The 15711-nt window shown below is 52.6% G+C and overlaps 5 protein-coding genes across 5 annotated transcripts; 2 read left to right on the top strand and 3 right to left on the bottom strand.

Annotated features, from left to right (window-relative positions):
* Positions 1-67: 67 nt before the first annotated feature.
* Positions 68-2380, bottom strand: GGS23DRAFT_611997 (major facilitator superfamily domain-containing protein; the record flags this gene model as incomplete). The annotated part of the gene is made up of 8 exons (XM_051520455.1): positions 68-486; positions 560-590; positions 639-664; positions 719-888; positions 921-1088; positions 1156-1528; positions 1715-1949; positions 2053-2380. The coding sequence occupies 8 exons, from the start codon at positions 2378-2380 to the stop codon at positions 129-131; spliced, it is 1689 nt and encodes a 562-aa protein (XP_051370149.1). The 3' UTR covers positions 68-128.
* Positions 2381-3192: 812 nt separating this feature from the next.
* Positions 3193-4877, bottom strand: GGS23DRAFT_611992 (cytochrome P450; the record flags this gene model as incomplete). Its single annotated transcript, XM_051520454.1, has 3 exons — positions 3193-3940; positions 3993-4760; positions 4843-4877. The coding sequence occupies 3 exons, from the start codon at positions 4875-4877 to the stop codon at positions 3193-3195; spliced, it is 1551 nt and encodes a 516-aa protein (XP_051370148.1).
* A 1562-nt stretch (positions 4878-6439) lies between these two features.
* On the top strand, positions 6440-8371 carry GGS23DRAFT_606304 (cytochrome P450; the record flags this gene model as incomplete). Its single annotated transcript, XM_051519888.1, has 4 exons — positions 6440-6836; positions 6918-6952; positions 7030-7460; positions 7579-8371. The coding sequence occupies 4 exons, from the start codon at positions 6440-6442 to the stop codon at positions 8369-8371; spliced, it is 1656 nt and encodes a 551-aa protein (XP_051370147.1).
* A 700-nt stretch (positions 8372-9071) lies between these two features.
* Positions 9072-11219, bottom strand: GGS23DRAFT_576801 (uncharacterized protein). The gene is made up of 6 exons (XM_051516878.1): positions 11027-11219; positions 10921-10924; positions 10574-10780; positions 9962-10502; positions 9699-9902; positions 9072-9572 (listed from the first exon to the last, which is right to left on the bottom strand). The coding sequence occupies exons 3-6, from the start codon at positions 10643-10645 to the stop codon at positions 9193-9195; spliced, it is 1197 nt and encodes a 398-aa protein (XP_051370146.1). The 5' UTR covers positions 10646-10780; positions 10921-10924; positions 11027-11219; the 3' UTR covers positions 9072-9192.
* Positions 11220-11848: 629 nt separating this feature from the next.
* On the top strand, positions 11849-13742 carry GGS23DRAFT_611976 (cytochrome P450; the record flags this gene model as incomplete). Its single annotated transcript, XM_051520453.1, has 5 exons — positions 11849-12006; positions 12062-12067; positions 12124-12175; positions 12232-13002; positions 13103-13742. The coding sequence occupies exons 1-5, from the start codon at positions 11856-11858 to the stop codon at positions 13740-13742; spliced, it is 1620 nt and encodes a 539-aa protein (XP_051370145.1). The 5' UTR covers positions 11849-11855.
* Positions 13743-15711: the final 1969 nt, after the last annotated feature.

Raw genomic sequence — 15711 nt, 5'->3', positions numbered from 1 at the left:
ATAATAGATTTTTCCAACAGAGAATCTCTACTACTTAAACGACACTAACTTCGATTAATAGATCACGGGAAGGGGGACAAGGAATGAATTAAGTGCCGTGGCCGTACCAAAATATTAACTGCATCTGTTCAGTGGCTAGATTTTGTTTCCGAAACGTTTGAAGCTGAGATTTCCGTAGAGCCATTTTCCAATCTTCGGTTGCGATCCCTTTCTTCTGCCACACGCTTTATATTCACCCACTCCATGGCACAGGATGATGGAACTGCTAGCAGTGTGCCAGCCAGGCCCAGGATGATTGTCCGTCGGACCGCCTCGACATAAGCCGATCGTAGAGCATGCAGGACTTCAGGAGAGGTTGCAACCAAAGCCAAACCTGTCGCACCGATTTGGACAACGTCGGACGCAGAAACGACCTGTGTATACTTTGGAACTGCGGAGTAAAGACCGTCTATCAGAAGGCTCTGGCCGATCGCGGTGCCAACCGAGCTGTATTATGGAATTAGCTTAAAACATTCAAGTTGGTAGAGAAAAGGTAGGATAGGCTTTGTATTATACGTACCCAGCAAGATGAAAGGAGAAAACGGCGATTGCTATGCACACGTTAGCGGCAATGTATCTAGGACGATTCCATCACATACCATTCCCCGTTGCTACATCTTCGGGACTGTGATAGGTTAGCCTTTGAGATAATCTCATGACGGTGCTCGATCCGACGTACTCTAAAACGGCCTGTAGCGCCGTATAGGGAAGCTGTCCGCCCATGCCAAGACCCAGTCCCGTAAGGACTAGGTATGCGGCCCATTTCGGCGTCGACGTGGAGAGGTTGACAGTGGTTAGAAGACCGGCACCGATGCTACATATGATGCTACCAGCTATCATGTAAGGAACCTGAAGACAGCCCCAGTTAGCTAACGAGCAACGAGAATTGCGGGAAGGCTACCAGCATAATAGCCCCACTTCGACACGAGGGATCCAACAATGATCAAAGCAACGATCTGCGGACCAACGAGGGCGATATATCGTAGTCCACTTTCGGTGGTAGACACCCCTTGTGCGGATTGAAAGAGTATGGGGAGATAGTATCCATACTAGACGGTAGCTCGCCGAGGTTAGCCGCCAGTAACTCCCTAAAACTGCAAGTTGATGGTTACTCACAACCACGTTGAGTGTACCAAAGCCAGTTAGAGTAATAGATCCCATATATATCGAGCGTTTCTTTAGGACTCTCAAGGGAATCAGGGCTAGATCTCCCTGTCGTACAAGCCAGTAGCAGAAAAGTATAGTGATAAGCCCGAATCCAACGAACAGGCCGATAATTCTGCTATCACGCCAGGGGTACGTCTGACCACCCCAAGTTAATGCAAGCAGGAGCGAAGTTATTCCACCCAAAAATAGGATGAGACCAGGAGTATCCATACGACGGAGTTTCTCCCGTATGGGCAGGCTTTGATTGGCACTGTTCGCGGACTTCGCAACGGGCACAAAGAAGAAGACGATAATCATCACCACAGCGCCGGCTGGCACATTGCTGGCGAGAGAGTTAGGAACCCCACAGCATTATATCACGAAATAGGGGCGAGCTGTTCAGAAGTGCTTACATCCAGAAGCACCAGTCTGTACACTGTCATTAGCTTTTTAGTGGACGCGCCGCTACGTCTGAAGTAATAGGGGCGAGGGAGAGGGTAAACTTGCGGTACAAAGAAGAAGATATTACGTACGCCAATTCACATACTCCGTGAGAGCACCACCTATCACTGGTCCGAAGGTTACGCTTATGACCAGCGAGCTGACCACGATGCTTTGGAATAGAGGCACACGGTCCACGGTCACGGCATATCCGATGATGGCGAGGGCTCCCTGGAGCAGCCCAGCGGCCCCGAGACCAAGGAATGCGCGTCCAAAGATGAGGACGGCAGAACTCTGCGCTGCCGCGCATATTGCAGACCCAGCTTTATCATAATCGTCAGCTTCTTCATACGCCGCGTCGTCATGTCCGACAATGGTAGCGTGGAAAGTAAGGCGAGAGTCTTGAATAGGCCCAATAAGACGTACCTTCGAAGATGACGAGCGAGGACAGGTAAACGACCTTGGCGTTGAAAAACTTGTAGAGGTTACCGAAGAAAGGCTGGAAGGCAGTGAGGGTTAGGAGGTAGGCGGAGCCGTACCAGGCGACGTCGGGAAGTGAACGGAATTCGGTCGTGATGGGCGGGATGGCGACGCCGATGATGTTGACATCGAGCCCGAAAAGGAAGATACCGAGACACAGGCTACCGATAACTATAGTCAGGCGCCAGGAACTCAGGTGGTTGTCACCCTCTTCCACGGCCGTGACGGTGATGGGGGCCGCAGTCGGAGGCTTGGTCTCGTTCTTGTCAGCCATTGCGGAAATGTGTATGAAAGAAGTCCCAGGCTAGGATGGATTTCACTTAAGCCACGATCATAACCCAAAACCGGTCTGTCTGTTCTAACCGTGCTTGACACCGAAGGGAAGATGGGTGGAAACTGTTACAGGTAGGGTTGAAGAGAAGAAAGCGATGGCATTGGCAAAATTTGCACCACAGCAGCCCACTAGCCGGTCAATCGAGGCTAGATATTCTCGTATATGAGAGATTCGGTGGAACTGACAACATGACATCGGCGTAACCAAAAGTGCGACACGAACCAACCTGTCAACCCTAGGTAACCGATCACTCTTTGCCAATATCAGGCCAATTTCCGGATGCCAAGCTCCACCCGAGCCGGTGTAAATTCTCATTTTGAGCTGTTCCTTCTATAGGACGGTGGGATAGTAGTAGTGAAAGATAACCGCGTTGGACTTACGGTGACGGACAGTTAGAGGCGAGCCAGTCAGCGCCGCCGCAACAAACGATGGGATGATTACGGATCATTCAAAACTGGCACCCATCCATTATGCCTGCGAGATTGCGTGTGTTGCTAATATTCTCACCCTTACGGTTCCTATGTTCCACGAGCCATGCGCGTACAAGGCTACCACCCGGCTTAGGTTCCTGCTTCCAACATGCATATGCAGATGTTACCTCGATACCACGCTGCCGGGCCGAAAAGAGGAAGAAGAATCGCGGAGGGCACATTGGGGGCTGTATGTGATACCTACGATGTGCTACGCACCACAGAGCGGGACGCCCCGCGTTAAGAATACTACCCAGAATTGCAATAACTGTTCTTTTCATATCACCCCCTTTTCTTTGTCTTGGCGTTTCTCTCACTGACCCGCCGCTTTCTGATCCGAAAGGGGGTGTCATGGGCCGGAGGAAGAGCGCCAAATGGCGCGTATCGCATATTCGGTTGCACCCTGCCTGGGTCGGGAAGAGCTAACTCGATCTCGAACTTATCAAACAACATCGCGAAAGTGAGCAGCATTTGATGTTTCGCAAATTGGCGCCCGGGGCAAATGTGGTCCCCCCCTCCGTACGGGATCCACAGCCCGAGCAGGCCCTCTGTCGAGAACCGGCGCTCAGACGACGAGGCTGTCTTTCCCGTTTCCGGTGTTGTCTCTTTCTCGCCGGATGTGCCGTTCGCTCTAGGCCGCATCCAGTCAGGACTGACGAGAAATCGCTCGGCGTCGAATTCCTCGAGCGGTTTTCTCAAGCGCCTGCCGGCTCGGATCCATGCCTCAGAGTCGAGGGCCATCGTCCGGCTATACATGATTATCATGCTGTCCTTAGGGATCGCGTAGCCTGCGACGTGGATGTCTTCGTACTCGGCAACGCGGCTGATCGCGGTTGCGACGTAGAGACGCAGGACCTCGGCATATGTTGACTGGAGCAAGGGTTGCGTGACTAATTTGCTCAGGTTGAACCTATTTCCGTCACCAGCGCGACACTGAGCGACTTCGCCCGTGAGCTGTTCGAAAAGTCGCGGGTCCTTCAGTGCTTCCAGTATGAACCAGAAAATGGAAGTGGTAATGTTTGTAGTTGACCTGGAGCCAATGTCAGAAGAGGAAGAGGAACGTTCGCGTCGGAGTCACTTACGTGAATATAAAACCCAGGTTTTCCGTAGCTCGAGCATCGGCGTTCATTCCCTTCGCGTTGCGCGTATACTGTTGCCTCACCCTAACGAGTTTGGTACCCCAGTAGGGTTCCCATTCTGCATCCTCGGGGCCGACTTGGGAGCAATCTGAATGCTTAAGGGCGTGCTCCTCCCACTTTTTGAAGCCGTCGAGGATCCGCTTCCGCACTCGGTACGCTTCGGGGACCAACCAACGCGGGCGGAGGTGAAGAAAATCGGGAACATACGACTGGAAAACTAGAATGTCCTCGACGAGCTGAGGGCAGAGTTCGAGGACCTTGGAGCCGGCCAGCGCCTCGATGGAGGAGTGCATAGCGATGCGCTGGAGGAATACGTGGAGGTCGGGAAATGCAACCCATTCGTCCCCGACGTCCAAAGCATCAAGACGGCGAAGCAGTATAGCCACATACAGCTCATCAAGAGTCTGGAGGTGACTGGACGACATGTAGACCTTCGCATTATGGGCGATCAAGAAATTGATCCTATTTTCGGGGCGCGTTTTGCTTCCTGGTCGAGGGGTTAAACTCATGCCAGAGTCGTCGGCCTGGTAAAAGTTAACGGCGCTTCTAGGAAGACCGAGCAGATAGTGCAGCGCGAAGAGCGTTGAGGATTTGTTCGTCATCCGTTTCGAGTTTCTAAACACCGTCTTAACTTGCTCAGAGTCGGCGAAGACATAGAATCGTAGGGGGCCCGCTTTGACCAACAGAGGCTTCTCAGACCCGAAATCATTCCTGCCACAGATCGCCGTTGTCAGCAATATACATCATCGACATGGGATTTCTTGGGATATTGCCAAGTAGGTAAGCACCTTACTTCAGTCTCAAGAGGAATGCCGAGGGGTCCAGCATTGACAGGCCATGGAAGAGTCCGGGGATCCAGTAAGGGACAACCGGGGCGCTAGGTGGGCTGTTCCTATCACCCCTTCTCAGGGATCTTCGAAATCTGACAGTGGACACAAGGTAGGTAAATGCGAAGCATAAGAGAGGCATTACAACCGCAATAACCGCCCATGTTGTCGATTTATCCTGCAAAGTGGTTGGATGTGGGAACGTCGGGAGCTTGACTTCCAGGTTCTGGGGACGTCAACTTTTACTCCAATACTAAAACGGAGTGGAAGCGATGGAGGAGGTATCGTCTGCTTACTTCTATTAGAGTCAATACATAGCTGGCGATGGCCAAATTGTGCGATTCGCAGTGGACGTGCGAATGGTCCACACAAGAGGAGAGAAAGTGTTGAGTATTACTCATTCTTGAAGATGGCACAACTTCCGGTAAAAATGGAGCAACGACGAAAGACTGAAATTGTGTCTTCATTGAAAACAGCTCACGGTAGGCTTTCGACTGCTTAGCGGCTCTCTTAATTATATGATGCTATATATCATCGACCAACACGCCGCGGAATGGCGCTTGAGGTGAGTGAGTGGTGTGCCTCAACTTGGTAACTTGGACTCACCACAGACTACAGACGTGTACATGCATATACAGTACACATGTAAGTATTGAGACTTTGGATCAACCGTTACTTGCATCTCCCTCTCATGACAGAACATCCCGGGACTTGGTTTTCTTTCCGAGCTGTGCCACGACAACAATAACAAAAAGTACCAACACATATTATATATTAGCCCTCGGAGGACCTTGCAGGGGGGTGAGATGGAGTCTGGTGCCGCTTGCAGAGCCAACAGGGGCGGGTCGATATCTGCCATTCACCCATCGCCATCTCTCGTCGCCTTTACTGGTACGCCCACCCCCATCGTAATCATATCTAAAGAGGTTGTCGACAGTCCTAAGCTTGGGGATGGTCTCTTCGAACCTCGTGATGATCACGTCGGAGAGCTCGCCGACGTCCTATTAGCTACCCTCGCCTGCGCGAAGACGTCGCGGCACGGCCGCGCCCAATACCAACCTGTATTATGGGCGCGTCTCGTCCTATTCGTGCCGCCGTTCTGCGTGAGAGTGGTTACACTTGTGATAAGTCTATCTCCCACTTTTATCCCAGGAGAAGGGCGGCGAATACGACAGGCCGTGCAAATTAATATTGTATGCACACCCTTCCACCAACATGGCAACATGGCCTGCGCATTGCGTACTTACCTGCTTAACTATCCGCAGCAGTACGAGACGGTGAGCCCGGATCAATGCTGACCTGTTAGGTCTGAATTTGGTTGCATCGCATGCTGTGTCCTCTTCATGAGACACTGCAATCCTCTATTTTCACTTCTTGCCTGCGATAATTCTTCCTCGCCTTCTTTTTCGCCCCCTTCCTTTCTAGCCTACACACTTCTTCATCCTCGATCTCCGACGGCAGGATTTTTCCTTCACACCCTCTAGCGGCACAAAACCAATCGTCTCTTTGGATGCGTTTGGCGTTCCCAGAGACTAGCGCATCTGTTGCTTAATCCTTTGAACGATGGCTTGGTATGCAATGCTACTGGCCGCCCCTCTGCTACTGGCAGCGGCGTGGGTTGTCGACACGGGCATCCGCCTTGCGCGGAATTACGCGTCAGTTCGCACGATCGGCGTACCTATCCGCATGATTCCCATCAGTCCCCTCAACCCATTCTGGGTTCTCCTGGATAGGAAGGTCTTGTCGGTCCTTCGCCGTCTGCCGTTCGGCGACAACAGTTTCACCCGGTACAACTGGCGGGGATGGGAGATCAGTGATAGGTACCGATCACACTATGAAATGGGCGACATCTGGGTCCTGGTGACGCCTTTGAAAAACTGGGTATACGTCAATGACCCGGAGGCTTTGATGTCTGTTTTCCGAAGGGGAACAGACTTCCCTCGGCCGGTCTTTGTCTCGGGTTCGTGAACCCCCCCCCCCAACAGCTCCACGAGTGGTACATTTGTCCTGGACGAGGAACCATACGCTAAAACACTCGCAGAGGTCCTCAATATCTTCGGGCCCAACATTGCTACGGTAAGACATTCTTGTTCTCCCTAGCGGGAGTTTTCTTGACTGCCGTTGAAACTAACTAGGGCGTTCCCTTATTGCAGGCAGAGGGCCACCAATGGAAAACGCAGCGGAGAGTCGCGACACGATGTTTTAACGAGCAAAACAATGAGATTGTCTGGGTTGAGAGCATCACCCTGGCCGGCGATATGCTCCGCTACTGGACATCCAAGACCTCCCTTGCATCAGCTGCGGCAGACCTACGTACTCTATCCCTCCACGTACTCTCGCGTGCTGGCTTCGGCAAGTCCTTCAAGTTTGTCGGCCACGACGAGAGAGACGCATCCGCCAACCCAGCCAGCAATTATAAGGTGTCTCTGCAAATCATCCTGGAGAACTGCATCCTTATCCTCGCGTTTGGTACCAAGTTTATTGCGAACCCCTGGCTTCCGCGCAATTTCCGGATCGTGCACGAAGCATGGGTCGCATTTCACGCGTACATGACAAATTTATACGAAGAGGAGAAGCGCAACTTGTGAGTATCATCACCTCCCCCCCCTTCTCTCCTCCTCCCGATATTCTTCTACACCCTTTGATACAGTGAGAATGGTATGTTCCCGGTAGCACAAGTAAATTGACTCAACATGTCGCAGTGCCGAAGGAAAGACGTCCGACCACAACCTGATGACGTTGCTCATCCGCGCGTCCCAGGACGAAGCAAAGACTTCGGGTGGCCTCACAGAGAGCGAAATATATGGCAACATGTTCGCCTTCAATTTCGCCGGCCACGACACCACTGCCAACACATTTACCTTTACTATGTACTTTATCGCAGCGCATCCCGACGTTCAAGACTGGCTGTCTGAAGAGATTCGGGCTGTTGCCGGAGATCGTCAGCCGAACGAGTGGGATTACCGCGCCGATTTCCCACGTCTCAAGCGTTGCCTAGCTGTCCTGTTCGAGACAATGCGGCTCTACACCCCCGTGCCCGTGATTAAGTGGACTGGCGACCATGCGCAGCCGCTAACAGTGGGCGACAGGACTATTGTTATCCCACCGCAGTGCATGATCTCTCCGAGCTATGGCTCTGTGCAGACGGACCCGAGGTACTGGGGAACGGATTCTCTCGTGTGGCGGCCCTCGCGGTGGATTAAGGCCGGGCGAGCGGGTGACGAGGAGATGGATCTGCACACACGGGGCGCATTCATCGGCTGGTCTGAGGGCACGCGCGACTGCCCGGGCAGGAAGTTCTCCCAGGTCGAGTTCGTCGCGACTCTGGCGGTGCTATTTCGCGACTGGCGCGTAAGCCCCGTCCTGAACGAAGGGGAGAGCATAGCTTCTGCTCGGAAGAGGGTAATGAACCTCATCAAGAATGACTCAGGCACCGTCTTGCTCCTCCAAATGCTTCATCCTGAGCGAGCGCCCTTGACTTGGAGCAGACGATAGGTTGAATCTATCAACTACCAGGCAGATCCTCGACAAACTAAGATGTGTTATTGAGGAATCTACTATGAAAAGTATTACTCTAATAACCTCTAGGCATAATAATGTCACGCTTTTACTTGCCTCCTTGTTCCCCTTGATGGCTTATATTATTATCCTTCACGCCATCACGAAGTGAAGACGATGTTCCCATATTAACCAACCGAACACTTAAAAAATCAAAACCAATACTACACGTATACGTGTATTTATTCTCACCTATAGGGCGCCGTTGAATCATCGAGTTACTGCAATACGCCAAGGTTATCATGGTCCCGATCAGCCTTCCACCCCTTGCCAATATCGAAGAGGTATGCAAGTGTCACGTGGCAATTGAATCAGCCCTTATATGCCTGCATACCGCAAAGCGTAAATGTGGGCGTCTACGTTTTACGCGACAGCAAGGATAGCGTCGCAAATTAGAGAAGTGCTTCTCAAACATAAGCGGTTGCCGAAGTGAGGGCAGAGGCAACTCCCCAGGACAGCAATGCCCATACACTTGCTTGAGATCAACTTACTCAAATGCAATCACTCCGCATTACCCGACACTGCCAAACAGAGAGAATGCAGTTACTAAGTGGCCACGTTTACAATTGAGACTACTCTTGCGCACTCAGAGCTTAGGGGGGTTCCCCTCGATCTACTGTGCCGTGGTGCTAATATAGCTCCAAATTGCTGGGTGATTTATTGACAAATACCCAGTACATGAATCTACTGTTCCTCAAAGTCCCGCTACTCTCACATAATATAATATTGTGCAATCTACCCTAGAATCCGTATGGGAATTAACCTTTCTGTGTCGTTACGACAAACTCAACCTGGTGCTCAATCTGGCCTTCGGGGTTCCTAACAGCGTTCTGATGCGGCCCCGTGTATGCGTGAGCAATGAGCCTTGATTCATTCGGGACAAGAATTGGCTGCCAGCTATCAACGCTCTGCTGGACAGAAGTTTCAGCAGACGAGGGGCCTAGGCGAGATTGGTTGAAGTCGACGGATTGGGAGACAGCAGTAAGGTCTATCCATTGGTCGGCCTGGTGTTTCTTCCCCGAGCGGATACGCGACATCATTCTCAGGTATGTCTCCGAAGGCGTGAAGGCCGGCTTCATATTGCGGGTCGACTGCGCGAAGAGTTGTGGGAACGCGGAAAAGCAAGAGACGATGATAGCTATTTTAAGAAGGTATGATACGTAAGAAAGTGCTCAGACGCCTTCAAATAACGAAATGGTGGGGTCGCGATGGGAGGGAGAGGTGAGGAAAAGGAGCTAAGGCTTGACACTCTTCAATAACATACCAACTGGTGGTTCTATGGCGCTCCACAGCCACAAATAGGAGACATCGTCGTTGCCATCCGGTCTCTTTGTCAAGCCAATGCTTGCTACCCGTACTATAGCAATGGTTATTGTCACAATGGAGAGTGAGAAGAGACACAATATCGCGAGCTTTTTCGTCCATCGAATCCGGACATTCCAGAGGAGGATGGCAGGAAGAAGCATAACTGTGGCGGTAGAGTTAGAGTTGCACTGTGGGACTAGAGGAGGGATTTGTAGTCAGTACTCAAAAAGTCCGTAAGAACGTCCAAGGCGCAGTTGACTTTGAGAGTCATGTCGGTCCAGTCGATTTCCTCCAAGGTGGTACATTGCCCCATGATCGTCTCTTCAGGCCCAAGGAGACATTTGTAGTTAACATCTCCAACGGAACCAAGATAACTCGCTAAAGACAGGAAGGCCACTGGCCACCAGACGTGTCTGAAATAGTTGATATCGCTGCCGAGCCTCCAAAAGAAGAATAAGAACGCAAATTTGATCAGGATCAGGGCGGTGTAGAAGAAGAGCTCGACAACCAGGGAAACAACGAGCCAACGTTTCAAACGATCGAAAAAGTCCGGCTCGAAGTTCGCGAGCCCAGCTTGCACATCGATCACGTAGTACATCTCCCTGGCTTCCCACTGCCACAGTGCGCCCGTGATCAAGACTAGGACAAACGCAGCGATGGCGAATGCGTCGTCCCAGAACAGTCTGCGTGGTCCCTTAAACCGCGAGTAAAGCCGGCATGCGAGCGCTAACCCGGACATAGCGACTCCACCCCATATGGCTCCCTACGAAGGTAAGAAGTTAGTATCAAGCCATATAACCAGTATACATGGTACGCTCAACAGTCATTACTTACCAGGAAGCTATGATAAGGAACACCTAGCGGAGTCACTCCGGGCACGGGTTGACCTGGGATAACTTCCGCCATATTCGCGAACGTGAATTCGGGCTGGAGACAGTAGAGCGGGTGAAGCTTTCCGAAAGGAGAACACCTTCAAGAAATCGACGAAATAATACTTTCGAAGCGAACATACGAGCTTAACTTTCGTTGGACGTTTAGGGTCTTTTCAACACCGTCGCTGTGTTAGCAAAAAAAAAAAAACCGAAAAGCGCCCCGGATAGCTGCTAGTAAGGGAAAGGCGTATAATATGCAAGGGACTTATCTCTAAACGTACATTACCTGTCCGATACTCAATACACGTTATTAGCCGCGGTTGTGACACCTAATATGGGTGTATGGGAATCGTGTCGCGATAGGGCCATAAGGAAATCCTGATATGTCCATGCCTTCCTGTTCCGTCCCAACTCACTCTGGCTGACACTTATTGAGCGAGGAAACCTTCTCGGCCGTTGGAGCAAGAAGACAGTCGGACGAGCGCAGTCACAGTAAGACCTAGAATATGCTCATGATAGGCCAGTACGCTCTCATGTGAGAATTCTCTGGTGTTACGACTGGTCTTGACCTACATCTGCATTGTAACTTCAGAATATTAATGTCACGCACAGGAAGGATGTGAAATGCGGCCTGACCCAACCATCTGTCCTCGCCTGCGGTTATCGCTCGGCTCGATCCGTAGGGATGTCTACATAAATAGCTTACGCCCCCAACCCAGTGGCCACCATCCTTCAACCAACGCATTCCGCTTTTTGGTAGGTTATCATGTCGTGCATTAACAGATTACCTTCCCCCGCCTCTAGGTCTGCATCGTGCATATATCGGTTAACTAACTACGCCTCTTACAACTTAGGTCTAATATAGGAGATGTGTAGATAGCTAACTCAGAGAGTACTATTGGGCGAATTGTTGGATCCCAACCACGATGCTAGATGTATTAGATTGGTACGACTCATGGTGTTGGCTCATCACTCAGCCCTGATGTGATGTAGACAGTGGCACGACTGCGCCTGGTGTCTGTTCCAGTGTTCCTCTGCCTCTTGATCATCGGGAAGTGTGTGGCGAGGTGTTCAAATATGAACTGGCGGCGAGTATAATGCCGTACGTAATGATTTGTAGGAGGTAGGTTAGAGCATACATTAGTGACGGCAAAGTCCTTGGTTCACCCGCAACCCATCTTCTAGATTTCACAGTTACGGTGCTGATATTCTGCGTGCAACTTTGCTAACGACCCAAGATCAAAATGCTGGGAGAACTCTTGCAAGAATGGTGGCGTAGTGCGACTGGTACTCTTATCTTGACAAGCCTTCTTCTCTTGTGGCGTCTATGGGTATTCAGTCTGAAACCCAAGCTATGGCCTTCGGAGCCGAAAGAAATGCCCTACTGGATACCGTGTTAGTGGCTGTGAAGGCGAACAAAAAGAGTTTCAACCTGCTAATAGACTAATAGTTATAGGTACGGTAGACAGCGTCGTCGTGAGGAACAGACCGATACCTAACCGAAAACCACAGGGCACACATTCAGTTTCTTCGGGAACTATGTAAAGCTTATCGAGGACGGCTTGTATTACATCTCACCGAGTTCTTCCAATGAGTTTGTAGGGCTAACACGGAGCCTAGGAATGCCACCGGCCGCACGCGAGAGCCCTTCGCGATACAGCTGCTCGGCAAGAAGCTCTACATCTGCACCTCTCCGGCCGATGTTTCGGCCATATTTGACAACACGGTAGCCTTCAACTTTGACGTACATTTAACCAACCTTCTCACCAGCTTTGGAATCTCGAGCGAGGGCCTCAGGCGCTCTTGGCACGAGCCGAAACCCGGCGACTGGTGCTACGTCCCGAATAACCCCATCAACCCGAAGCAGAAGTGCCTGATCCACTGCGTCGAGGATATCTACAAGCAACAGCTGCTACCGGGAGAACGCATGGACAAGTGGTGCCGCACATTTCTGGACTCGGTGCAAACGTCGCTGCGCGGCGTCGACGACCTCAGGTTCTGCACGACGAAGTTCGACAGCTGTGTCTGGTGCAGCGACTGCACGCCGCGGGACATCTCCCTGTACTCGCTGGTCTCGCACTTCAACGTGCAGGCCACCACGCGGGCCATGTTCGGGCCGCACCTCCACGAACTCGACCCGTCGGTCGTGGACCACATGCTGTCCTTCAACGAGCACGTCTGGATGGTCGTGTTCCGCTACCCCAACGTCTTCGGCCTCCCGGTCGACGGGCCGCGGCGCAAGCTCATGGCTGTCATGAGGGGGTTCGTCCAGCTGCCGCCGGAGAGGCGCGGCGAAACCTCCTGGGCCATCGCCAGCGTACTCGCCGGCATGGAGACCGTCGGCATGGACGTCGAGTCTAAGGCGTCGATGGTGCTGATGATATACTGGGCGTACGTGCGCCCCCTCACCCACCCATCCCCTCTCCCTTCCTGCGCCGTCTGTTCCGAATATCCACCACTAGGCCGGTCCAAGCTAAACGTAGAGGTCTAGCGCCGTGTCCAACGAGCACAACAGCTGCTTCTGGCTGCTCGCCCACCTGCTCTACGACGAGCCACTCCTGGCACGCGTGCGGCGGGAGACCGAGGCGGCGTGGCGCGGCGACCAGCTCGACATCAAGAGGCTGTGCGCGAGCTGCCCGGCCCTCGACGCGGCCTTTAACGAGGTGCTGCGGCTCAACAACGCCGCGGCCGCGGTGCGGGTGGCGTCGCGGGCGACCGTCGTCAGCGGCAAGGTGCTGCGCGCCGGCGCGACCATCGTGCTGCCGTTCCGGCAGCTGCACCGGGACGAGACGGTGTGGGGCGCCGACGTGGAGCGCTTCGACGCCGCGCGCTTCCTCAGGAACCGCGCGTGGGCCCGCAGCGCTTCGTTCCGGCCGTTCGGCGGCGGCGCCACGCTCTGCCCCGGCCAGACCCTCGCGCGCCACGAGGTCTTCGGCTTCGTCGCCGTCCTCCTCCGCCGCTTCCGCCTCACCCTCGCCAGGCCCCCCGGCGGCGAGGTGCCTCCCTTCCCGCCGCTCAACTCGGTCACCCCGTCCTTCGGCTTGAACGGCCCCATGAGGGGCACCGACGTCATCGTGAACGTCGCCGAGCGGAGCGTGCCGCGCGGGAGGGAAGACGTTCGGACGGACTGATGGATTTGACGTGTTATGAGATGTTTCCCGAGTACCTACATGAAATCCGTGGATGTATCTGGCGCTGTTTTTGTTTTCGCTCTTTTTTCATGCGTATTATCTGCCTAGGGTTTCATACCTACCATCGGTCACATGTAACATTAACCTCCATGTTGCAATTACAGCGGTGCAAATACCGAGTATTGCTTCTAGTACCTATCTTCCATCCATGTATCTACGCCGGGATGTATTCTGCTTCTATGTGTACACATGTAATACGCCGGCCTCTTTTTGGCAAGTATCAGATAGAAAGCCTGGCGGATGGCGCAGCGGGGTCACTGAGGAGGCCGACCAACGGGGCCTCTCACCATAGGTACGGCGAGAAGACATGAGACGGCTAATAACTACGAGCCTCGTTTCACTATTACTCCGGCCGGCTCACCGATCGCAAATAGGGGGTGGCTCCCGTCAGTATGTCTGCCCAGTCTTAACGCGCGAATCGCCCGAATACGAGCTTCTGCTAGCAGAAGCTGTAGCGCCGATTGGTGGCATGTATTCAACTAGATGGCATCGTCTAGAATTGTTACCTGTCGGTAGGGAATCGTCGTGGCACAGCCCCAAAGGAACTGCCAGCCCAGCACCTCTGCCGCATCGTCCAGTGGACAATGGGGAGCGGTTACTTGCTTTCTGCTCTGCACCGATGGTTAGCTGGCCACTTGTCCCTCCTGCGTGGCGTCTCGGTCGGGGTCGGCCTCGGAGATATTCTGTGGTAATGCGACGAGGTTAGCAATAAGTAATGGTAGCCCTTGTTTCGTAGTGACGGTGAGTGCTTGCGGAATGATATTATACCATTAGCTCCGCGATGTGTAGCCGTTAAGTACGCCTGCTGAATTTCTTATACCCGTTCTCCGAGGCGACATGGTGAGGCGGTTGACGGACTCGAGTGGGCTGGCCCGCATCTTGGTGATTTTTACCGGGTTTCTAATTTCCCTAACGGCCCTGGTAATGATCTATGCTGGCATACGATGTAGTGATGGACTATAGGTATATTGACTCTATCAGCATGTCTTTTATCGGCATCACCAACAAGGTATCTACGCTTAATAATCATTTCCTTAGTCTTGGAGTTCTTTCTGTCTAGTAAGAGGACGTCGCTCTAAAGATCACCTCCGGCATCTGACAAGACTGTTGTGCGTGCATCCCTAAATTTTCACCTTCTATCAGGCAGTTGATCGGTCGAGAGAAGCAAAAAGACGTTGACTTAGATACGATCAGCCGACGGAGACAGTTCAGGTTGATGTCAAGGAGCAGAAGTTAATACAAGCTGCTAAGGGGCAAATCGAGACCCAATTTAGAGGACTCAACGAACAAGGCGGGCACCATCGTGTAACTGCACGTCGCACACCCTGGATGATCTCCAGAGGGCCTTCGGAGCCACCCTACTCGGCTCGGTGGCGGTGATGGAAATAACGGACCCGAACTACGTAGACCGCCATCCTCGCGGCCACTCGTATCGCGTGCCACCACGACAGGTTTGCCAAGGGTGGCAGTGTCACCTTCAAGGTAGGTTGCGGTTCTAACTTAACCAAGGAAGCCGGGCGGGAGAGGGAAGGCGGATTAATCTCATTTTTATAACATTGGGGAGCGTTTCGCAAGATCGAAGAGTCTCTATGGGACGGAAGGAAAAACGATTCCGTCTCACAAAATTCCTAAAGGGGAACGCAGGATCTCAGAACCAATCGTCCGGAATCTGTCAGCATTGCATGAATTGGGTAGCACGACCTAAAGCAGTCGGACATTACCATGTGGACTGTACAAGACAGCGAGCACTACGTTCTCTACATAGACCTGCCTCTCTGCAGCGACTTTCGAGTCTTCCTCAGCGTGACGATGACTGGCAGTGTAGGGCCCAGTGCGCTGTCTTCCCAAAGCTGGTCCGCATTCGGGGGATGGGGGAACGACACAGCTAACGCCATAACACCCTAATACA

Source organism: Durotheca rogersii (genome assembly GCF_024521655.1).
Source record: "Durotheca rogersii strain YMJ 92031201 chromosome Unknown GGS23scaffold_18, whole genome shotgun sequence".
NCBI classification, from domain to species: domain Eukaryota; kingdom Fungi; phylum Ascomycota; class Sordariomycetes; order Xylariales; family Xylariaceae; genus Durotheca; species Durotheca rogersii.
This window is presented reverse-complemented; position numbering and strand designations above follow the sequence as displayed.

Coding starts and splice junctions, on each gene's coding strand:
- GGS23DRAFT_576801 (XM_051516878.1), bottom strand. CDS start 10,645: ATGGCGGAAGTTATCCCAGGTCAACCCGTGCCCGGAGTGACTCCGCTA. Junction 9,903..9,961: donor CGTTCTTACGGACTTTTTGA/GTACTGACTACA, acceptor CTACCGCCACAG/TTATGCTTCTTCCTGCCATC. Junction 9,573..9,698: donor CGCCATAGAACCACCAGTTG/GTATGTTATTGA, acceptor TTCTTAAAATAG/CTATCATCGTCTCTTGCTTT.